Below are 25843 nucleotides of genomic sequence, written 5' to 3' on the forward strand. Positions count from 1 at the left end.
TTTTCAATATGTATCATTTAGCGGATACTCGAACTTGAAGTTAAGATATTAGGTGAAGGATAATGCATCCGTAATTCTTAATGTTCCGTTAATCACTAATAATCGTCAACTTTGTGGTTCTGTAATTGAATTCAATTCAATAATTAGGAGTTTTTTCTATAAAAAAATGTGTAAGTTTACTGAGTTGTGAATTGGATATTCTAAAAAAGGCTTCTAATAATGAAAGTGAAAAGTAGTCGCCCTGATTTGTAGAAGATACCAGAGGCATTTTTGTCATAATATTGAAAAAAGCTTTAATTTTTTTTAAAGTAGTTTTTGAAGATTTATCGATGATAGCAGATTCCCCATCGCCGTTCATATTACAATACCTGCAATTTTATAAATATAGACATTTGGTAAATAGTATTATGGAAGGGCTCATGCTTAGGAGATGTTATTCATTCATTCATAATTCAGAAAATCTGTGCGATATAAATAAAAAAGTTTTTTTGATGCAACCGATTAGCGTCGTTTGAGTTGACCTTTCAGAACGATTAGCATATACAAATCTCTTTGAGAGTAGAACAAGTATAAAGGACCCTTGATATTTAAAATAAATGGTTTGCACGTGTGGCATATTACGAACTTTATATTCGGTATTTTGATTTATTAATTAAATATAATAATAAATAATGTGAAGTGACGACATGTACACATTTACATATGTATGTAAGAAGGTCCTAAATTTTGAAAATAAAATTAACTGAAAATTTCGCTCGATTGTTTTATAGTCAAATATAGGTAGGTTGGCTGTTTCAGCGTTGTTATACGTCCATTTCTGTTTCTAATTGGCAATGTGTGTACATATTTGTTAGTTTGCTCAGTAAAAGAGGATATGCGGGTTTTGAAATTCGGCGTTATGGTTTTTTTTGCACTACTAACAAGCTGTTGTAGTTGAACATTACCATGTTTATTAGGAAAAATATTTGAATCAGTTATTTTATATAAATACATAGAAAGTTTAAAAATTTGTTGAGTTTCTGGAGAAAAATCCCAAGCAAGCTACAATTTGAAAACAGCAAATGTAACATTAAGAGACAGGGAAGTGTTTCGAACATAAAGAGTCGTTACAATCTACTATTCAAAGGAATATAATTTTTGAAGCATTTTGCATCTCTTTAGTCTTGGTATTTTGCGGTGTACACACGTTTAAAAGCAGGTTTCGTAATAACCATAGATATCGTAGTTGCTTCAGCCCTAAGTTAAAGTCATTTAAAACGCATTCTTGATAACTCCCGGCAGAAAGTAAATGGAGGATTTGTGGTAACGTTCCTTCATCTCGTTTAGTAGAAATCGAACTTCGACTGAAAATAGTTGAAAATCGTAATACCAAAGGGACTTGGGTTGATCTGAATTTGAATTGCTCTTTCAATTCAAACAAGTTGAGTTGAAACCCGTAATTAGGGTACAAATTCGTTATGTCCACAAATTTAGTCGATTCTGTGAAGTTTGAAATTTTTTTTAAGAAAATTATATTATATTGCCTAGCCTTGATTTATGTTTTTGGACAAGATTCGTACAAATGGTATTATATGTGTAATTCATAAAAAAAATTAAATCTTTACATTTTTAATAGACCACGAAATTCTATTTGAAGCAAATGAAAATGAAAAAAATGGGCATATTAAGTCATAAAAAATGAAATTGTATACACATACTTTTCAGTTATTTAAATAGAAGAAGCAAGTATTCCTGATATATAATTATTAACGAAATATCTAGCCCTCATCCACCTGCTATTTTGTATTAACTGCTAGTGAGAACCTATGGTATACTATATCCATTAAAAAAAGTATCACTTTGCTACCACTACAATATCAAAATTTGCAGCAGAGCTGAAAAAATAATAGTTTTCAGCGGAACAGTATTCTCATCTAGGTAATAAGATAAATACTCGGAAAGTTTATAAGTATGTAAAATCCTCCACATACATAGATGCCACAAGTTTGCAATCTGATACCTTTTTCCCAATACTTCACTTCTGTTGTACTGAAACTGGAAGTTCCACAAATAAAACTAATCCGTTTTCAACAACTAGCATAAAATAATACTAAAATAGTTAATACATAAAAACAATGTGTTTCCTCAAATTTCAATTATACAAAACAAACAGTAAACAAGTAAGAAAAGTCTAAGTTAGGGTGTAACCGAATATTGTTATTCTCTTTTTCCATTGAGATGAGTCACATATTGACCGATTTACACGTATAGTCACCCAGAAGTTCGACAATACTTATATTAGGTAACCTCACCAGGCGAGTAGTATAAAGTTTTATACACATTTATATAGCGAGCCGCTTGCTCCACTGCAATGAGACTTCAGCGAACCCTTAAATCGAAATGGCTCCGCAGAAGCTTTTTCTCTTTTAACCGTAACCCCAGGCTCCACGGTTGGCTACCTGGCCTTACACAAGGGTTGCTCACGTTTCCAGGGTGCGCGGCGAGGTAGCAAAACTAGGAAATGGAGATAGCCTTACGACTGCAACTGCTTACCTAGAAGCATAACTACGCTCTATTACATTAGTACCTAGGGGCTTAAATAGTTTCGGTTCGATTTAGAAAGTTTTTGGTTATTAGATGGCACACTTCATGCAAAGTTTTATCCCGTTATATTAATTGGAATGTGAAAGAATCAGGTGGAATTTGAAGTTTTATCAAGATATCTGATTTTTACTCAAGTTACAGCTTGCACCTAGATTTCAACTCGTCTCGCCATCCTGATCATTTACATATAAATATAACCTTTTATCTATCTGCATTAGTTTTAGGTGATATTTACAACAGATAGGTAAATAAAAATATTATGCTCTGCAGCAACAGTACAAAAATTCGGTGTTTCCATGAAGTTCAAATATAGGCAGATATTTGATTTGTTGACACCGATAATACTGAGTTTTATGCGGTGTAGGTTCTGGTTACGTAGAAAGAACATTAGATTGAGAAGACGTTACTTAGTAACCGCTACTATGAAGATTATTAGTAATTGTGGCGATTTCGAGTTCAACAATCAATGCTTTGAACTCAAAATGTTTGGTATACATACATACATATGTATATCATAATTGGTTTCTTAGATATACTAAGTATATTTATTTTTTAATATTGCACAAATGCCATCTCTTAATTTATTATGATTGATTTTTTAATAATTTGTTAAGTGTGAATTATTTTATTTCAAACAATTATGCAATTTAAAATAAACGATGTTCGCACAAATACTTTGCATTCGCATTTCCTATATGTTGTTTTCCTTATATGAGGCAAACATATATAGAGGAGTGTAAGTGCAAGTGTACATTTTGCAATAGGTGGAACTGACGGGTTTGTAAAGACACATACAAATTTATACTACTTCGTCTGAATTCGGTGCAGCAATCGCGCTAATGACCGCGCATTTTGCGTATTTGTGTTCTTCATTTGTTCGTAGATGCATTCAACATTTTGTATTGTGTGCGACTGTAAATAAATAGCGTGAGGTATGTTATGAATATGTAGAAAGATTGTGAATCTCGAAAGCAGTACTTTGAGAATTTTATTTGTCAATATATTATATATGTTCGTGTACTGTGTTCGAAATTCATTAAAGCATGGTAATTTACAATTAACTTAACGTCGATGTGGGACTCCGCTTTTGCAGCAAGAATCCAAAGATTGACAGCCAGTTGGAAAGTTTTCTCGCGGCTAAGGTTAGCATACCGGATGATACGTAAAAATAAATCTAGTGCCAGTGTGGCCTGCGTACGTAATTGGCGTTTGCTACCCAGTATCTTAAGTTGAACTAAGATGTCATCAATGACTTGAACACATATATTATTGACTTCTGTTAAATATTTCTGATCATGGCCATAAAGTTCATCATTTGAAACAACTGAAATTGAAAGACAACACTATTTCACTACTATTTTTAGATTATTTCTAATTCTCACCGCCAGGAATGTGATAAGGAAATTCTTCCAAACTTTGTATGTACAACATATCTAGAGCTTGCAAATACACGATGACCAGTCCAGAGCTTTGAGCATCAAAGGGGAATTTAGTGACAACTGAAAGTAGTAGACGTAGCAGATATAACACTCCTTGATCGGGACTATCCTATAATAAAAAGAAAACCAAATATTCGAATGATGATAAACGAGTTAAGCGATTAAATTATTTTTATATTTTATTACATACAGGTACTACCACTAATGTTGCTAACATGTTGCAAAGGTAAGATACCAAATACGTCTCCAGATTCCGTGATATGCCTTCCGTTTCCACGGATCGTGGTAAGTTACTCACTAATTGAAGGGCGGCTTCGAAACACGCATCCGCTGAAAAAAATACAATAATTATGCTAACTAGAAAAAAATAATTATGAAACATACCCTGTCCTAAACATTGATTCAATAGTGCCACCTGACCGGTCAGTAAGTATAGGTCCATTTGATTTTGAATTGCTGTAATACTGGGGATTGAAATAAAACAGAATGCTATGCATGCTTTTACAAACGCTCCAGTTTTTTGAGTATAATTTCCTTTAATCACATGTCGTATCCCAACGGCTAACTTATTTACCGAATTTACTAATGTTATATAGACTGCGTCCAAATCCGTGAAAGCTTCACGTGCGTCCACATAAAAACTAAGCTGTCGTTCAAAATCTTTTGGGTAAGTAACTTTACGTATGAAACTACTTATCAAATGCGAAATTTGTCGGCGTTCATCTTCTACGGATTGAGCGCTAATGGTGAAAAATATGAAATCGATTGCAAATGAAATTTTAATATATGTATGTAAGTATGTAAGAACTTACGTTACAGAGTCACTGAGAATCTTTCCAATAAACATTATCGCATTGATCACAATTTCATCCGAGATAATATCTTCGGATTTCTGGTGGAACCTTATCAGAATGTTTTTGCATACGACTATCCTATTTGAATCTTTCTTAAAAAGATCTAAGTATGGTAAAAAATTTTCCTGAATGAGCAACAACTCCGTATTTTCAAAATGCTGCAAAATTTTGTCTAAAATATTTTGCAACTGAGTATAAAATCTTTCATATGTTCGGCTTGCGTTCACTCGTAAGGTGATTGTTCCCAACAGATCATTAATAACAGTTATCTAGCAGAACACATGAAACAAATAATGCTATTTACATAAGTAAGTAATTCGTACTTGAATATTATCTTCGTACTTACGGCGAAATTTTTTGCAATAAATTGTGCCCATGTTTCTATACAGTTTATGTATTCAATTGGGTCGGTGAAAGTATCTATGGTATTAAAAGAACCATTTAAAAATTGTAACCTTTGCTCTGGCAGTGGTGGGTAGTCACTGACACTAATGCCAAGGGCGCGGAATAAGTTTCCTTTCGAAATACCTTCTGTGTTGGAGCTTCCAAGTAACTTAACGAATTCCAAAGCGTTTGCAGCAATAAACTTTGGTTGGAATACATTCAGCATAGAAATAAACAGTAATCCACTGTAAAATTGTCAAAGTAAGAATTTCGTTTAATATTTCAAAATAACTATTGAAAAAATTATAAAATATTGCTGTCATAAAAAAATTTCTGACTTATTTTTTGTTCCTTTGCATTCGTTCATTATTTCAACTGTGTAAATACTGTTTTTGTGAACAAGTGCTAATAACATGAAATCCAAAGCGGGACTGTATAATGATAAATATGTTTCAATGCTGACACGCTGGCGATTCAGTTCAGAACGAACAGCTCCGCTAAAAATCTGAAAAGTAATATTTATTTAGATTTCTACAGGATTCCGCAGATGTAACAATCGTACCGTGTTGTAGATTTTTAAGAAATCCTTAAAATTTTCTTTTATGGATTCTTTATTAGACGTAACATTTAGACTAATACGAACCAAGTAGCACCTTGCATACGTCTGAACTAAAGGGTCACCAATACCACGGATCATTTTAGTAATACGAAGTAAATTTTTATCGAACTCTCTGTAAAAAAAAATTCACTTTTTAGTTGGATATAAAAATGTTAATAGGAATTTTAGTTTTTACTTAGGTGATATAAACTCATAACATTTGAGTATAGCCATTTCCAAATATAAACGGGGTAACAGTTCCCGAATAGAAGCAATTTTAAAAAACCAATTTTGACAAGTTTCTCTAGCGTTTTCATACAATGGCTCAGCTCCACTCGATTTCCTGTTACTATAAAAAATTTTAATTAGTGCTACAAAAAAATAAAATTACACATACTCTCCATCGCTTGCTTTAATATTGAGTCGCTCATGGACCAATTTTCCAAACATATCAAGTATATCAGTTATAAGAACAAATTGGCTGGGATAAAAGCTAAGTACTGAAGTGTCGGCAAGCATTTTGGAACATTGAATGACAATTTTTAATGATTTTACTCGTTGATCATCGTTCCACGACGCTATCAATTCTTGATTTAATTGTTCAATACGTTGTATATATTCCTGTTGAGTTAAATCAATCATGTGACTCATAGAAGCATCATCAAAGTCATCTAGCTGCTCCAGGCGAAATTTTACTTTGTCGGCAACTACGGTCTGAGATTTAACTAAAACAGCAATCCGTTACCAAAAGCACTTTATTTACATATTTATTTAAAATGATTTAATGGAATGATTAGTTATTGGATCATATGGAGCTTACTTCCTTCTCCACCCGAGTTTGCTGCTGAAAGGAAACTTGTCGAAATAGACAGTTTTTCTGACGTTGTATAACGATTCAATATCCCCAAACGCTTTGCGCCCCAACTTATATTATCTTCGTCCAAACTTTTTCTATTTTTTTCCATCTTCTAAAAATTTTTAGTGCATTATGTTTTAACTTGGAAAGACCAACAAATTCTGTAGCTACCTGTGTTAAAGGGTCCATATTTTCTTGTTCTTGTCGGGCAAATAGGGACAGTGGATCCGTTCCATCGAAGGACAAAGTTAGCGGCTCAGCCGATAATGAAATACTTGATGAAGCTCGTGAACTATTATCGCTACTAAAGCTACTCCGAATATCTTTCAAGCACCGTTTGGTGCCTTTACTTTCGATTACTGTCACTCCATGTATCTTTAATGGATGCTCATAAGTTATGAGGCCTTGTAATGGGTTTTTATGTACTTCATAAAAGTGGGGAATACACTCCCAATCTGTGGCCATCGCGAAAATATTTTGAATACGCGGCTCAAAACAAACACTACAGGAATTACAAAATTAAACAAACTTATTACGACATTTACTCAACATCATAACTAAAAAAAATGCACTTTAAATTACAATTAATCTGCTGTCCCCAAGGTCAATTGTTGTTATCTCGATACTTTTACAAGCGGCAATATTGCTTGGAGACTAGTACAATTTTTAAGAAATTAGTTCTCAGTGGTTAAGACTCTAAATTAAAAACTTATAAACTATACGAGTTCTTGATACATATAACTTGAATACAATCCACATAAATCTAATTCAAATACAATATAGATACTTAGACTGTGTTCACACAAGAAGACTTCTGATGCTCAACCTGCCTGTCAGGTCTATGTAACTGAAACGGACCCAAGTTCTGTCAAACCGGCAGTACTCGTCCAAATTACTTTAGGAATGTTTTCTACCGTTACAGCAGCAACAAAAACAATGCAGAAAGGCGAAGAGACGTGTCGCTATTACTCGGGCAACACCATTTGTCTTCGTTTGTGTTGCTCAAACGTCACTAAATCTCATAAACTTAAAATCTTGGTAATTGGAAAGGCAAATAAAAAGAAATTTTAAGTTTTTTCTCAAATAAGTGCATAAAAGCAGGTACTTTTGAATTTTTGTCCACCTCTTTGAGAATCAAGTTGTCGTCTTTACGATATAGCTTTATCGAATGGCTCTGACTATTTTCTTTTTATGTTTTTTCACCATTTTGTTTTCATTGTAGCTATTTAAGTGTCTAAACCAAACTTAAATTCAATAATAACCAAACATCAAACATACATACATATTAAAAGAAAAGACAACTTTACCTTTATAACCAGCACTAGGTATATACATACATACATAAGTATGTAATACATATTATAGTATGTTCTCTGGACTGTATGTAGATTTTTGTGAACGCAGATTTTTGAGTTTTTCTTTTATGAAAGAAGATTAGAATAACACTGCATCAAAACATTTTTTAAAAAGGTATTGTACTTTCATACTAACAAAAGCAAGGGGTCTGTAAGGACATACATACTCTAATAAAGAAACTCTCTGATGTTCAATCAAAGACATCAGAAGGAAAAAATGTTGTTAACATTTTATTGTATTATATATTAAATTTAATTGAAACCACATAATTATTATAATTTTCATCGGATCTTAAACATAAATTATTATTATTAGTTCAAAGTAGCCTTAACTAAGTATATTAATTAGATTTTTGCTGAGCTCAAGCGTAGCGAGTATGGTAGTGACGAATCGAAATAGATGGATAGTTTAGGCCGAAATTCCGGAATTCTAATCTAAATTGACTATAAAACACAATATTCAGTTGTATTAATAATCCGACTTTTTGAAGAGTGATTCAAGTAGGACGAATCACTAGATGAGTTCAATTTATTCAACGTGTAGAGGGCAATATATGTACATACTTATGTACTTATGTAAACTAACGACATACTTTCGCTGATTTTAGTGATTGACAAATACTCGTAGCCGGATCAATTTCGGATTATATGTATTTTGTTCGTTAGTGAATTATTAATGAATATTGTACTTATTCCATTTATTTTTTAGTATTATTTTTGAAGAGTAGAATAGAAGAAGGAATTTCTGCCCCGTTAGACATACCAATGTACATGGTATTTTCTGTATAAACACATACATATGTATGTTTGTATACTATATTATTATTTATTATCTTTTGATGTTCTGTTGCCATATCAACTGACTAGCCGATGCCTTCATATTTTACATATTCGCGATCAAGTATACGCATACATAAGTACATATGTATATATTCGTACAACTTTGATATTGTGTTACGTCTGATGTTAAGGAAAGTGAAAATGCAACTTTAACTTTGCTGTTGCCGCTGCTCACATCTTTATATGCAGGTTTTACTTGTTTTCACAATAATTTTCGTTTCGATTTTTTTGCAAAATAATGTTTCTACACGGAGCGTTCAATTAATCCAACAAACAATCTTGTCTGTTGACCATTGTTCAATAGCTGATTACCTTGAAAGATCGCATCTGCTGTAACAATTTGTCCCAAATAATTGTTTTTGACCATAAACCTTACCAAGTTAGTGGTTTTTAAAGTGAACTGCCTTAATTGGCAGTTTTTTCTCTTAAGAATATGAAAGTATCATCTAATTAAGCAGTTATTATATTATAATAATTTCAGTCATTCACCTTAAACAATTTATGTGTATTTACATATGCAAGTGTACTATCTATGTATGAATGCATACATGCATGTATGTATATAATTGTTTCCGGAGAACAGCTTGTTTTTACAATTGAAAAAAGTAATTTTAAGAAAAAAACGGAACTTTTGGTTAGACTTTACTATCAAACAAGAACCATTCTTATTAATTGATTAAGAGGGTGCTTCTGTATTTGCGAGTTTTTGTATAGAAAGAAAGTAAATTAGTTGTAAAAAAGTTGTATCAACGAGATCGGAGCGATCGAGTAAGAGATGCTAAATGAGTGAGTTTTACAGGGTTGTTATAGTCACGCGGGTTTTCTTTGCATGCAGGATATATGTATGTTTGGTATATCAGGTTCTAATCTGGATAAGCAGAAGTGTGGTGTTAACCGCATGAATTGATTTTCAAAACAAGTTATACGTATCAAATTTAAGGATATAAAATATTAATCGTATCGAAATGCAGCTAAACACAGTTAATGAAAGTCTAAGCTTAATTAAGACAATTATGCAGTAAACATAACAAGCTACTACCCATTTAAATATACATATAAATAAGCGAATCCGTTCGGACGTCATGACAAATATGTATATATTTATATATATATTCTATCATTCTTGAGCATATATATTTATATACATATGTATATATTTATATATATATTCTATCATTCTTGAGCGTAACCACTGTCTCTTGATTCGCTGAACTACATACATAGTACATATGTCAATGTTGTCATAGTATAACTCGTACAGCTCAACGTTTCATCGAATGCGATATTCGCCGTTGCCAAAGCACAAAGGGCCATAAATCTTCCCCAACAAAAAAGAAATAGAATTATTGAAAATGAAATATCTATTTATTGAAAGAACTGCATACTACATTTAAGCTACATTTGATTATCAAGTATAGTATTAGTATTGTTTAATAAAGAGTTCTACATGTGGCCGACCCTCAAATAAAAGTCATTTATTAGTGTAGTTTAAATATACAACAATCCGAAATCGCCCATTTGGTTTGAAGACATGTGGAGAATGCGGAAGCATTAACCAAACGTCCATTTACAATTTGTCAAATTCTCGTGGCAACACGTCAATATGTATACATATGTACATATGTTACTTTAGCCGGTGTGAATTGCAGATGGTGAGCACAGCAACAGCGTACTGTCATGCATACGATGGCTGTCGGCGTTGGTAGTCTCGCTGGAGGAGCTTTTCGAATATACTATGTATGTTTGTATAAAAATGCTTGCATTGACAATGACATTCGGATGGTTTTGCATGCAGCTCACAGCGTTAGACATTCACTTCAAGTCTCTGATATAATTCATGGATTCGCATGCCATATTTGAAATTCGCGGTCATGTGTCAAGTAAGTATGGGTGTATAAGTGAAGCGAACAAAAAATAAATTAATTTAAATACTTCAATTTATGTACTTACTTGGTTTACACACATATCTGTTCGGAAATGGAAGCGTGAGCAGACCTTGTGTAAGGTGCAGTAGCCTACCCGTGAGGAGCCTGGGATCACGGCGAAAAGAGAGGAAGCTTCAGCGGAGCCCCTCCTACATAATCGGTTTAAAGATTCGTTGAAGTCTAATTGCAGCGTGCTGTGGTGATGAAACAAACGGCTCGCTATAAGAAATGTGTATAAAACTTTATACTACACATCTAGCGAGGTTGCGGGTTCGGAACCCGCCAGGTAGAAACAACTCCCAAACAAAAAAGAAAGCAGCCTCGGATTAAATATCCCACTTGCGTGGCGGAGAAAGGCTCAGTCGTCGAGTCCTGGCACTCATTCCGGTGAATGAGCGTCTAACTATAATCCGCATCAAAGATAAATTTTTCAACATAACACTGATTTGCGCCCACGCCCCGACGGAGAGAAAGACTATATGACCAAAGTTGTCGTTTATGCCGTCACGGTGATAATGCATGTACCTTTGGTACAGTTCGAAAATTCAGCCTTTATAGTGAAGCCTCTCCAAATGGGTTGAGGCTGATCGATTTCGCTGGGGTCTGAAATATGGTTGTCTGTAGTTCTAGATTCCAGCACAAGAAAAAATCATGAAACTACTTGGCTGTCTCCGGATTGAAAAGTTCAAAACCAGATCGATCAAGTTGTGATAGATGGACGACATGTTCTTTTCCTTGACGTGCATACGCTTCGAGAACCTAACATCGCCTCGGACCAATATCTTGTTGCAGCAAAGATACGCTCCCGCCTCTGTACAGCATAGCATACAACCGACAGTTAGATGGTTTTCTACTCGATTTGTACGAGTACTCCTGCTAGTACTCATCAGCACGTCGGTATAAGGGGCCATGTCTGAGCTTGGTATCCCCAGGGTTCAGGCAAGGCTTAGGCTTGTAAAGCTTACAAGAAAAGGTACAATCTTCTATAATAGTGTACAGCTGGTGACGTACGCCGATGATATTGATATCATTAGCCTGTGTTAGTTCTACTTTCTCCGGACTGGATAAGGAAGTGAAGCGTATGGTTGTGACCAATGACAAGATGAGATACGAACAAACAATAATCGCATTCGCGAATTGGCTCATAAGTCACTGTAGATAGTCATAACTTTGAAGTCGTAGATAATTTCGGAGGCATGGACAATGACAACATCTAGTGATTCGGCCTTAAGAGTGTTCGATAGAAAGTTTTTGTTTCCTGCGCTGGATAGGTCATGTTGTCCGGATGGAAGAGAACACTCCTCTTTGAAGGTTTTCGTTTCAATACCCGGTGTAAGCAGAAGATGAGGAATACCTTTGGAGAGATCAGGTGGAGAAGAACCACTGCACGGCTGAACTGGTATCTCGAATTGGCATCAAATAGAGAATAGAAAAAACGATTAGCACGCTCTTGTTAACTCGGCTATAACCGCGAAAGTGGTGCTACTCCAGTAAAGAAGAACAAGAAAGTTTTTAATATGATATCTTCATTGATCTTTGATTTGTATACTGTAAAGTGAAAGATTCAGATGGAATTTAAAAATTTACTATATCGGAAGTAGGCATGGTTGCAGTCCGATCTCACCTATCGTGTCTAAGAGGAATGCTGGGGTAATCTCACACCCAAAATTTTGAAATCGGTCGAATAGTTCCTGAAAAAAACATACATTTTGTCAGATAAGTAAGATTTCTGAATAGTATATAAGGACTGTAGACTGAAATAGTACGACTTTTTCGTTTAAATTTCTCGCGAAAACCCATTCGTCGAATTTTTTTCTCTAGGTTTCTAGGCTTCTCTTTGCCAAATGTCACATCAAAATAATCATTAGTGTTTAGTTTAGTATACGCTTGTCTTTCTGAAGTACATACGCGTTGACGACAAACCACGTCCAGGACGGCCATTAACATCAACTGAGGATCAACACGTCAATGATGATAAAGGAAAGATATTCAAAGACCTCACTAGCATCTTTGGAATATCGTCTTAAAAAACGCTATATTGAAAAGGGTCGTAGACCCATTGTCTCTTAGCCGATTCTTTCTTTTTCGGCTTCCTATAAATCAACCATAAATTGGCAATATTTTCTAAAACTGGCAGAAGTTATCATTAAATATTTGCTGATAAATTGCGTTGATTGATAAAATACGATAATTTCAGAAAATTTCAGTTTATTACAACATTAAATATTATATTGAAAATATAAAGTTTCGACAACACTTGATAATACCTACGAGACCTACATATGTACGTGAGTGGCAAACATTTAAGTATTAACAGTGAAGCATTTTTATCCTTTATGACGCGATGTGACAGACAATGCGTTTTTATTGTTCATTACTATTTATATTACGACCACCTCATTAGAGAAGAGCAGAGAAGGGTATAGGTGAAAGACAAAACTCTTCATTTGAAGTTTAAATAAAATACATGAATAGACAATGAAGAAGCGATATGAATGCAGTTATACATATCTATATTAAGATCGTTGTTGCATCTCTTTGGTTTTGCCGAAGGTGTGTGGCATACGTTTACCAAGGCACAACTCTTTTGTTGCTGAGCTACTTTTGTAGAAACCATAACAAAGGCAGCTGTTATTTGCTTAATCGAAAACACTTCAAATAACACTTTAGTTGCCATTGTAATTGTTTCTACCAAAACCTGTCTCGTTTTATTGTTCTTGCTTTCAGACCTACAAAAGAACTACGAAAGGACTAGACAGTGGACAGTCACTGGCTGTTAAATTGCCGGGCTCCGCAATGCAATCAACAGCAATATTAACAACAAGAAATATCGACATTGATTGCAATCAAACTTGTTTGTAGAATTTTTGCTGTTACATTTCAATGATAAAGCTGTTAATTAAGGATCCAATATTTGCGCATGCGCAAACATCAAAATGTTAATTATGCGCCCGCCACAATACCGACCAATGTATTGGAACATAGCTAATTCACATATTCATTCAAAAGTATGGGATATATTTTTATTAAATTCTTTCTTGGTTTTTAATGGGGAAGACTTACTTATTAGAAAGAAACAAAATAACGCTATAAAATACTGACGCATGATAGAATGATAGTAATCGCATTAATTGCAAAAAGCTATGCGCCTGGATGTTTAAATTCAAGAAGTTCATAATTTTACATGTCCCGGATATGTGCATTTACATTTTTTTGTATACACGAATTTAATGAAAATGCGCTTCCTGTGTAAGCGAGATCAGAAACACGTCTGCATTGCTACCTCAGAGGTGGGTCGAAAATTTGTCTAGCTTTTAACATTTAACATTAATAAATTGTGTCATTATGTATGTATATATATATGTATATAATCTCTTCCACGTAAAAATATTGTCAACCACTAGCAGCTACTTATGAACATATGGATGAACAGACGTGTATCTGTATTCATGCAATGAACTTTATACAGAACAGTTCTGTAAAAAATTCAATTGCAGTCGAGTAATAGCAATTGAAGGAAAAAATCGGTGAGACGAGTTAAAAATTGAGAAACAGCAAAAAAGAGCGTAACATAAAATATGTTTCGATTTATAAAGTTGCAAAACTATGTCTACATTAATATTATAAAGAGGAAATATTTGATTATTTGTGTCTCTGAAAGCAATTACTGGTCTTTTATCTATATCTTCTTCTTCTTTACTAGCGTAGAGACCTATGCGGTTATAGGCGAGTTAACAATAGCGCGCCAGTTGTTTGTTTGAATTGAATAGGCTTCGAAACTAATTGATTTTAGATAATACTTACATTTGTTAAAAGTGAGTATACAAATATAGAAATCTGAATAAAGAATACATCGGCAAACAGCAGACATGGTAATTGTTGCCAGCTCCTTTGTCAAGGTGTGCAACATAAATATTATGTAAAGCGTTGAAGTGCAGTTAATCTAGTATCATTTAGATAGCGCTATTGGTGGTGTCGCTTGCGGCTAATTTTTCATCTTCTTGTGTTGCACAAAGATGAATAAATCTGAAATTGAGTAATGGTGCGAAAGCAATTATTTTTGCATTAGATTTTCCATTACAATTCTCATTTCTCTTAAATGTTCTGCATAAATGTGGTAAATATGCAACATGGGCAGTGGTAGATTGCAATGAGATATGTTGTTTGGTGTTTCTGCTGATGACGCTTTAATTATATTAAATTTATTCATGGTCCGCCAATCTGGGGAAACTGCTACTTTCTCAACAGAAGAGATATCCATAATAATGCTTTTTTAAATGGTTAGTTTTTCGATTCCAGACTTTCGAATAGCTCTTAATCCTAACGACTTCCGCATTGAGGAATTTTTTGATTTTTATACTCTTGTAACATGTAACTATATAGTAGAATAGATTTGTTCACCTAACTGTTGTATCAATTGTAAATAATCGACTTAGATATGGGTTATATATATGTACATATATAAATGATCATGATGACGAGACGAGTTAAGTTCTGAGTGACTGTCTGTCCGTTCGTTCGTCCGTCTGTGAAAGCGATGATTTGAATAAAAATCAAGATATTTATTTGTGACTTGGTGCACATGTTCCTTGGCAAAAAAGAGAGGATGACGCTCACAAAACGCTATTAATCGATATAATAAACCTATATAATGCCATAGCTAAGCACTAAATTAAGATTTATATCTGTAATTTGGTACAGCGGATTGCAGTAGCAACAGGCACTTTGAAAAAAATGGGCAAGAGAGAATTCTTATGTGATAATAATATGCCTATGTTCCAAAAATTAGCTGAATCGGAATTTTCAAGCATTCGGACGACTTTAGTCGTTATTTATTGATGATGGAACGTAAGATACCTTAATAAAACTCAGAGAACATGTTTTTCTGTTTGTAATATGTAGTAAGGCCTGATTTCATTTTGATTCAGATTTGTGATTATAAGTATTAGATGAGTATTGTTGGGGCTACATGTTATGGATTTTATTTTTGTTTAATAAATTGTAGCAAAATTGGGGAGCTTTTTGATATAAATTGTTATTATTAATTAACGATTAACAAACGTATGATAGTAACAGTAAATTCATCTGTATTCGGTTTATGGGATCTAAGGGAAGTATTGACCTGATTCAAACCATTTTAGATACAATGTCATACCATTTTCAGGAAAGGATTATCCCTGAATTTCAATTACATATCTCACACATTGACCGATATTTTCTTTAAAAATTCAACTAGAGGTACTGGGGTCCACATATTCGGTACCTAGGGGCTTTAACAGTTTTGGATCGATTTAGAGAATTATTGGTCATATCTCAAAGGTACTATTCGTGCAACTTTCCTGATATATTAATTGATTCTTGATTTGTATACTAGAAAGTGAAAGTTTCTAATGGAATTTAAAATTGCGCTATATGCGAAATAGGCGTGGTTGTAGTCCGATTTCGCCATTTTCACACGATCATAAAAATGTCAAAGGAATGTCACGATCCAAATTTATTTTAAATCGGTCTGGCGAGTCTCTTCTTCTTCTTAATTGGCGTAGACACCGCTTATGCGATTATAGCCGAGTTAACAACAGCGCGCCAGTCGTTTCTTCTTTTCTCTACGTGGCGCCAATTGGATATTCCAAGCGAAGACAGGTCCTACTTCAACTGGTCTTTCTAACAGAGAAGAGGTCTTCCTCTTCCTCTGCTTCACCCGGGCGGGTACTGCGTCGAATAATGAAAGATTACCAACTGGCGAGTCTCTAGATATGTGATTTCACTTAAAAGTGGGCGGTGCCACTCCCATCGTCCCATCGATGGTAAAATTTAATGTCTCTGGAATACAGGGATTGTTCGGAGAGTAGCAGGACTGAGTCGATTTAAAAAATTTTATTGAAACAATCCCTACAATTCTTTAAAAACTTTCAAAATAGGCTCCTTATGCGCTGTTGTAGCGCTGCCAGTGCGATTTCCAAGCATTGAAGGCGTTATGGAAGGCGTTCTCCGGAATAACCTTGAGAGCCGAGGTGCATGCTGCTTGAATTCCCTCTGTCGGCTCAAAATGCTTGCTTTTCATCGGCCTTTTCAGGAAGGAAATAAAAAAGTCCGTAGGTGCCACATCTGGGATGCGGAAGCGTTGGGATGCCGGCCTTGGTTAGGTAGCTGTTCACAAGAAAGGCGGTGTGAGCCGAGGCGTTGTCTTTGTGCAACTTTCAATCGGCGGCGATGTCTTGTCGGAACCGATTGCACCTTTGTTTGAGTCTCTTGAGGACTTTCACGTAAATCTTGGCGTTGACGGTTTATCCAGGAAGAACAAATTCATGGTGGACGATGCGTTTGATGTCAAAAGAGACAATGAGCATCGTTTTCACTTTGAATTTGTTCATTCTTCCGGTCTTCATCAGCGACCTCTTCCCGGCCCTCAAAAAGGGCCTGGTGCTACCGAAACACACCACTTTTTGCTAAAGCAACATCTGGGTAAGACTGCTTGATTATATCTGGCTAAATGAGTTAAGCTTCCCGCCCTCACGCGCCACTACACCACACAACACACCACTCACAAGCAACACTGGCCCATACACCACACCTGAAGACAGCAGTTTCCCCACACACCACACATCCATTGGAAGCAGCAGAAAACACCACACACACACCAATACACGCAGCTGCTAATCCACCACCGACCAACGAGCAAAAAGCTTCGTCCTGGAAGTGAACCGCCACTTTCTACCACGAATCTCGAGCAGTGATCATCGACGGACGTTTTCGTTTCTTGTTTTTTTCGGCAACTTTCAACTATTTTGTCATCTTGGGCGCGCAACTCAACCACCGTTCCAGCATCTGGAGATCCTCAGTGCGCAGCAGCGGAACCCACTAATTAATTGCGAGTGTTCTTCTGTGGAATTCTATAAATACACCCGTAAAACTTCCATTGGTATCCGACCAGGGAGTCCACAAATTTTAATACATTTTGTTACATTCATTTTATATTATTGTCACGCTTCCACTGGTATCCGACCAGGGAGAGCTTTATTATAACGTTTGTTATCCTCCAATAAAATTGCGATACATCTTGAAGTGGAAAAAAAAGAATATATATTACGTTCTCAAAGGAGTGGGTAGCAGAAGTAAGTACTAAATTATATAATATCAAACGACTTTGTCGCAGATTTACCGAGCTTCACGCAGAATTTAATCGCGTACCTTTGCTCTAACGAATGCTGAATGTGGTGCAAGGTACTCACAGAAACAACCGAATCCAGCCCGTGCGCGCACGCTTCGAAGTATAGTCGCGGTGGAAGAATATCAGTCCTATTACTTTCCGGACAAACCCTGTATTCACCGTGAGTACCGTTATTAGGAAGGGAACATGCCCAATTTTTCAAAATTGTTTTCCTACAGGTGTCCCTTGCTATTGCGATCGCCTATGTTGCAAGAGCATAAAAATATGGCAAAGCGAATGGGAGGCGAAAGTGCATGCAACCTATGACATGAGTATATAGTGTTAGTCATGTTCTCTAGAAATTGTTGGTTAAAGACGTGATGTACAATGGTTTATTAGGAGTTCTTTCCCTTAATTCGCTCCATTCGCTGTTACTCTGTTCAATTTCCATATTCATCATACTATAAGTGCATAAGAAAAAGATATCGATCACAGGTTGACATAGTACGTCTGATGCAGAGACCGTAAAAAAGGTATTATTTATGTTAGGGCAAAAAAAAATTTAAAAAAAAATTTAAAAAAAAATTTTTTTTTTGCTAAGAAACTCACTGTTACAATACATTTTTTTATGAAGTTAGTAAATCTATTTTATAGCTTTTCTACAACCCCTTCCGTCCCTCTGAAAACGTGGATGGATGGATGGAAGATTCGTGTTTAGCTAAGGTGCTTAACGATATTTCTTTGTAAAATGGAAAGTGTAAGTACATATAAATATAATATTGCATTATTTGATTATTTTAAAATTAATTGATAAAATAGTTTTAGAAAAAACAATCAATGATAAATGAAGAACAGCTGACTTATTGCATTAGTGCTCATTTAACTCAAGTTGCTATTTTGCCACTTTGCCACTATTACATAAATGCCTTGTATATACAATATGTTGGCTAGTTGAGCTGGCTGTTCATACAAGTTGAAAGTTTCTTCGCCGAATACATCAAAACCATTTTCTTACGAATTTTATTACTATCGGAAATATATCATTATTAAATAAAAACCGTAGGTAATTAAGGATTAAAATTGATTGCATTACATGTAGTCAAACTAGTTTTCACAAAATAACCGCCTGATATTGCTTATGTTCTTTAGGCCTGGAGCTTGACATATAGATCTTTAAATTTTTCTAAACTATAAACTCATGTATATGTTGGGATACAGTAAGGGTATGATTTTTAGGGTAATGTCTTGAATATTTCCATTTGCATTACCATATAAAATCTCGATTTGTGTTTTAAAATGACTTTTCGTAAATAACAATCCTGGTACCATGGAAAACTTTTTCAGCTGTCCTGTGAACTAACCTTACATTTTATTAGGTATACCATCGCTTTAACATAGAGTCAGTACAATACATCGATCGATTGTGCTGCGGAGTCCAAAAGTGAGAGAAACAAATTTTATTTCCACTATTGGAGTTTGATCAATTTAAAACGCAGTGCAATTACTTGCATAGTCTATGAATAGTTGAATGAATTAAAATTAAATCATAAAAGAATTAATATTTTAAAGTAATGTATGGTTTTATATTAAAAGAAAAGCAGTGTAGGATATATGGTAAATACTTTGTATGAATTACATTGGCGGTAGCTATTATTCTAATAACATGAACGTATCCGGAAATCATTTAAATTACCACAATTTAAATTTAACATAATTTTTCGATATCATCGATTTGAAGCTGTTTGTTCAACTTCGGCACATTTCTTTTTCCGCTGCTTTCTACGTTTGAACTATTTTATTTGTTGATTTAATGTTTCCTCCTTTACAATCAAAAATACTAGTCCTGCCATAATTTAACACTACCAACAATGGGTAAACTCGACATATTATCCAGTTCAGTTCCGTTCAACGCAGAATAGTTGATTGGAAAGGCGGTTGCGGAAGATTAAAAGTCTAAAGTATAAAATAAAGCACGCAAAGTGCCTGTGAAATGACCAGCGTACGTGAAATTACTTCGCCTTGCCTTTCCTTCTTTGCAAACTCCTCTCGTTTGCCATGCCCTCGCTGAAAATCTCCATGGCTCGGTTTGGCGTAAGCGCTCATCAATGAAAGTAGTCGCGCTGGTTATTACGACTGTCGTAAAAAGAAACACTTGAATAAAAGGCCTGCAAAAAATAACAGTTAAAACGCTTAAAGTTGTGCAGAGAGCACCGCACGACTGTTAACAACAACAGTTCATGTATAAAAGCATGCAAACTAACTGGCGAAAAACGCTAAACAAAATCAACAGCAACAGCAAAAACAAGTCACAGTCATCGGATCACAGTGCCAATGTTGCTTAACAGCTCCGGGCGAAATTGATGTAGCAGGTGCCACTTGCAACTGAACAGTACTCGCGACCAACCAGTTTTCAGAAATCTTTGGAGCGCAGTGCGAAAGGTTTAAGGTTTCATTGATAAAAAGCAAATATTTCTACACATCAAACAGATCTGCTCTTGCTCTTGTAAAAAGAATTTCTCTGAGAAAACCTGTCTTCAACATTTTTCATTAAAAGAGTTTATGAATACATATAGAGGAGAAAAGTCATTGGGCAATGTTAATTATCTTAACAAAACGAAGAAATGAAACTTTAAATAAAAAATATACACACATTTCTGAAAATTATAGCAAGGTTTGTTTCGTAAGGTGTACTTAACAACTGTTTTTCACAAACATACGACCGTTCCCATCACTATTAATACTTAGAAGATTGAATAAAAAATTGATAAATATATTGAACAGTATTTTTGCCAGCTTTAAATAAATAATATATTTGCAAAAAGTAGAAGTCATGTGGAAACGGAGATATCATAAACTCGTTTGGCTGCAGGGAGTAGCAGGGCAACGTCAGCTGATACGAGTATCAAAAAAATTATTAAGATTAACAGTACAGCGCTTGTGACTGACTAGCAGAGACAAGTTGGAGTCGGCAATCAGTTTGAAAACGACTTTCATTCGCAACAGACATGTAAACGGCAAGCATTCAATTACCTGAGACGAAGTAAAATTTACCTTACAGTAAGGCAATAGTAAGCTGAAGGAAAGTTCAATGTAGGTGCATTACAAAGCGTGGCAGCGAAAACTGCTAAGACCGAATTAATAACATATTTTGAAAACAAAGTGGAGGGTGAAATATATAAGTGTGGAAAGCTGAGTGATAGTGTACGCCGGTAGCTGCAGCATCTCCAAATGCTGGGTAAACAATGGGCAAAGAGCCGAGCAAACAAACAAATAAATACTAGTTAATGCTTTTGCGTTACAAAGGAACGTATAGAAAATAAAAGTAGAAAACTAAGATTCCACATAATATGTATGTATGTAGTGACAAATAGAAGCAAAGGTGAAATGTGCAGGTGAATAGTGAATTTTAGTCAACAATTGAGAAATGTTGCATTAAGAAAGTTGATAATGTGTTCGAAAGTTCCCCATTTGACTTCCCAGTGCAACAACTGGTGCGTGACAGCTGAATTAATCAAATCAGCGCTGCATAATTGATTAGGCTAAGAACTGTGAGAATTTCAATCATATACTATGCAAATGTAATCGCCGCACATTATTTAAAAAACAAGACCACCTAAAAATATTTCATGTATATGAATATTAGGCCAAAAAAAGAAAAATATATTGGGTGTACACTTAGTAACCCAAATTGGAGAAGTGCAACCAAGTTTAAAAACATATTTATTGTTATTGTTTTATAAAACGAGGTCGTCATATAAATCTAAAAGAAATATAGAAGCAAAAGGAATATAAGTTTTTAAATACCTGGGGTGTTAACGAAATGAAAAAAATGAATGCTAGTAAGTTGGACACAACAACAATGTTGACATCATTGACAGCTAATGGAACCAGTACAAAACTGGAACAGCACACCAAGCCCATACTAAGTCCAACACGATCCCTTGACGAAGGTTTTGAAAGTGATCCGGATCGGGTGTCTACCGATTCGGAGCATCAAACGAGTGGAACGAATTGCAGTAGTGGTAGTAGCCATAATAATAATAGTCAGAACAACAATAGAAATAGTGTTGCAGAAAAGCACAATAGCGGCTCGACACTAGCTCAGCTGTCGTCAGCGGCCACGGGAGGTCTAACAGCATCGACAGCATCAGTATCAGCGTCACCAATGACAACAATAGCAAGCTTGACTGCCACATCTAGCGTGTCCACAACGGTAGCTCAAAAGGCAAACATAAAAACAGATTTGCATAAACTACGCTTGCTAACAATGGTCGTTCCACCGTCTCAAATTGCACGCCGACAACCGGCGATTAGTGCGACACCTGCTGCAACTCCTGCAAACTCCAACAACTATCAATATGCTGGTGCTGATGCGAAGTCGACATCCGACACGTCAATGGAAACGTTTCTAAAAGACCAGCATTTGCAACAGCAGCGACGTGGCTCAGCAGAGTCAGCGCACAATATCAACTATCCGATCGATGTGACAACATCATCATCTTCAACTGCTTATGTCCCTAACAACAATAAAAAAAATTTACTTATGCAATATCGTACTGGATCCAACTTGGCTGCTCTCACCGCCAATGTGGCACGCGCCAGCGGTGCTTTAACCAAATCCACAAGCAATGGCAGCGGCTCGCCGTTGCCCTCACATCGTCTACAATATCAAAAGCAGCGTCAACCAACGGTAGCCTCTGCCGCCGGTCATCAGACCGTACATAATCATCGTTACGCTGCCAGTAGTACCGGCAATGGAGGGGGCATGACTAGTGGATTTCGACGCGCACGCACTCGGGCAATGTCTCCCGCAGTGGTAAATAGTGTATCAAGCAACAGTCATGGCGTCAGCAACAATACAGGAGCCAGCATTGGTGGTATGCAAGTTCACACTTCACGAAGCCAGCTTTTTTCACGCAACGCCAATATGCGTTCACATTCGGTTGATGCCGTTTCACGCCATCGTAATGGATATGACCCGACCAATGCACTTATTCTTAAGCATGAAGGCAGTGGTGTCACAAGTTCGGGCAATCATAGCGTCCATAACGCTGGTGGTTCCAGCAACACCGCCAGCAATACACGAATGATGAACTACAAATACTGTAGTGGGAGTGTGGGAACAGGCAACACGAGCGCTGGTCAACCTCTGCTAGTACAGCCTATTTCTAGTGCAACTTTGTCGACGAGCACAGCAGCAGTTTCACTCCCAGCCGCTACTACAGTTCTTAATCCAGCGAATGCTGTTGATGCCGCTGCTGCGTTGGTCGCAGCAGCTGGTGGATCACCAGTTATCGCTTCGGCCACCAACAGTCTGTACACGTTCTACCCAGCCGAAGGCAATTTGCAAGTATGGCAATCTGAGTGCGGCAACCTCACGTACAAATCATCGCGCAATCAGCACACGCACAAGGCGCCGGTTTGTTGGACACAATCGATACCAAGGCAAACAAGACGGTAAGCCCCCAAGTCTTTTTTACATTTTTGTGTATGTGAGGAGTAGTTTCGTAACAAGTGAATTGGATCAATTTGCTAGAGATAGCCTCCCCACATGATAAGTTATTAGCGCGAACGTGTGCAGAAGAGGCAAATATTTCGAATTGTTTTGTGGTTACCCCTGCCGGCGACTAAAAAACAACCTACATATTTGCGATACTATGAACACAATATTGCACATAAATAGCAAATAAAATTTCCGTTATAGGTAGTAGAAGACAATTTCTGAATTGTTGTTTTTCGTAGTTTGTCAATTTCGGGCTTAGATAGAGTGGAATTCTAGCGTTTGACTGTTTTGTATTTCTCCGTCCATTATAATTTATGGTGCGCTACACTCAGATATTTAGAGTTTTAATTTTTGCTTTTCTTAAATAAAATGGCTATATTCCAGCGCTCATTCTTTCAAAAAGCGTTAACATAAGTAAAAAAAAGGTTTACTTTAACAACGAGAAAAGTTTAAATCCGAAAACTAACAGACAAAAATTGTTATTTTGGTTTGTATTCACTTGCAATAACATTGATTTTGAAGATTAGCTTTGTATGTTTCCTCTGAATGAAAAGATGTAAGTCATATATCATATTATTTTTCTTGTATTTCATATCCATCTGTTTGCATAGCAAAATAATATTGAATGCACATTGAGAGTAGATTTTCCAAATCATATCTACTCAGGCATAATAAATTTACATTTTTAACGTATTAGCTGGGCGCATTATGTAGAAGATTTGGTAGAATCAGGTTTCGCTTAAAATAAAAAAATATATTGTAAAGTGAGTGACGAAAGGGCGTAACGTTGGCACAACTCCGTTATTGCACCATAAAATACTAAAAATATAATATGCATATGTTTATTATAATTGTAACTGTTCCTTAACATTCGCTTGCATCATGAAATGATCATAAAGGCCCTACAATTGCTCATCACCTGGATTCCTTGAAATTAAACTACGTAAGAGTTAGAGAAACTTGGAGTTATGGAAGGAAATTTGTCTAAAATTTGACTTTATCCCAAAGTCAAGAGTTCGAGTTATGTAGAATTTTTAGTAATGGAAGTTCAGCTGTTAATTTTTAAAACATTTATGTTCCAATATTGATGGATAGTTCAAACAAAATCGTAATATTGAGATGCTTCAGCTCTATATTGATTACCTTCAAACTTAATCGTAAAGCAGCTATTCAAATGCAATAAAGCTAAAGTTGACAAATCCATGATATTCTTTTTCTGTTCGTGTTGGAAATTGCATACGGTTTTGTCAATTTCACTGGCAAATTTGTTAACGAGCAGAATGCACCCAGTTAATGAAATAATTTTTATTGTGAACTCTTTTCACCATATACACAAAAGACTTTACGAACGAACTCGTTTACAGGCATTTCAGTTAATAAAAGAAATAGTAAAACATGTGATACGAGTAACAGGTCTCAAGAATGCTTGAACAACCAAATTTGTCTAGCGTAAATATTGTAATAACTCCCATCGAAAGCGCGCAAATGGATGTAATCGAAAAATTTATTGCCTTAGGCGTATTTATTTATTGATTTATTGCGTTTTTAGTAGTTCTTAACAGTACCGTTGTATGGGTAGTGTGCGGGGTTATCTTCCGATGGTATGAGAGGGCTCTCTGGGAGCCGGTATGAAAATTGGTTGATGGGCGTGGCACCGCTAACTTTTTGGTGAAATCACATATCTCGAGACCCGACAGACCGATTTCGTCTAATTAAGAACGTGTTATTCTTCTTATAATCCTATGTCACGGTGCGAAAATAGTCGAAATCGGGCTACAACCATTCCTACTTCCTGAATAGTACAATTTTAAATTCCATTTGATTCTTTCATTTTCCAGTACGCAAATCAAGAAGCAATTAATATAACTGAATAAAATTTGGCACTAATAATTCCTTTAAACTATGCCACCTTATAATCAAAAATTGGCCAAATCCAACCAAAACTATTCAAGCACTTAGGTACCGAATATGTGGACCACAGCCGAAAATCCTTTCTAGTCAATAGTAACACTGTGTATCCAAAATGGGTTGAATCGGATCAATACTTCCCTTAGCCCCCTTATAATGGACTAATATACAGATTTCCGAACTTCCAGGTGACTTTGTACCACATAGTATATTGGCTAATATGTGACTTATCTCAATAAAAATGAAAAAGCGTGTTTTACTCATAACAGCGTATCTTTGTATGTAAAATAGATAAAAATAAGGCAAAAATATAACTAAGTAATATCAGGGTTTTCGCACATCCGCCTGGCTTTACTCCATATGGTTGGCGATTGTATGTGAGGTACCTTAATGAAACCCATGGAAAATATTTTTAGTATGTGATATGATAATAGTTAATAAATAAAATCGG

At 35.6% G+C, this 25843-nt stretch overlaps 2 protein-coding genes across 6 annotated transcripts in view; one reads left to right on the plus strand and one right to left on the minus strand.

Annotated features, from left to right (window-relative positions):
* Window positions 1–3101: 3101 nt before the first annotated feature.
* LOC120766614 (VPS35 endosomal protein sorting factor-like) lies at window positions 3102–7376 on the minus strand. 4 transcript variants are annotated; one of them, XM_040092223.1, is made up of 14 exons: window positions 7297–7376; window positions 6886–7216; window positions 6679–6826; window positions 6256–6583; window positions 6055–6207; window positions 5823–5991; window positions 5599–5765; window positions 5223–5505; window positions 4835–5145; window positions 4407–4762; window positions 4213–4352; window positions 3966–4131; window positions 3639–3907; window positions 3102–3495 (listed from the first exon to the last, which is right to left on the minus strand). In XM_040092223.1, the coding sequence occupies exons 2-14, from the start codon at window positions 7177–7179 to the stop codon at window positions 3388–3390; spliced, it is 2892 nt and encodes a 963-aa protein (XP_039948157.1). In that variant the 5' UTR covers window positions 7180–7216; window positions 7297–7376; the 3' UTR covers window positions 3102–3387. The 4 variants fall into 4 exon arrangements, with proteins under 4 accessions (XP_039948157.1, XP_039948158.1, XP_039948159.1 ...); XM_040092224.1 differs by lacking the exon at window positions 7297–7376 and having other exon boundaries at window positions 6679–6823; window positions 6886–7285; XM_040092225.1 differs by lacking the exon at window positions 7297–7376 and having other exon boundaries at window positions 6055–6201; window positions 6886–7285.
* Window positions 7377–20792: 13416 nt separating this feature from the next.
* Window positions 20793–25843, plus strand: part of LOC120782708 (probable serine/threonine-protein kinase nek3) — a 30656-nt gene continuing 25605 nt past the window's right edge. For both annotated transcript variants that reach the window (XM_040115125.1, XM_040115126.1), the window contains exon 1: window positions 20793–23438. In XM_040115125.1, the coding sequence (XP_039971059.1) occupies window positions 21802–23438 (1637 nt within the window). In that variant the 5' untranslated portion in view covers window positions 20793–21801. The remainder of the gene's footprint in view (window positions 23439–25843) is intronic.

Source organism: Bactrocera tryoni, chromosome 1 (assembly GCF_016617805.1).
Source record: "Bactrocera tryoni isolate S06 chromosome 1, CSIRO_BtryS06_freeze2, whole genome shotgun sequence".
In the NCBI taxonomy this organism is placed as follows: domain Eukaryota; kingdom Metazoa; phylum Arthropoda; class Insecta; order Diptera; family Tephritidae; genus Bactrocera; species Bactrocera tryoni.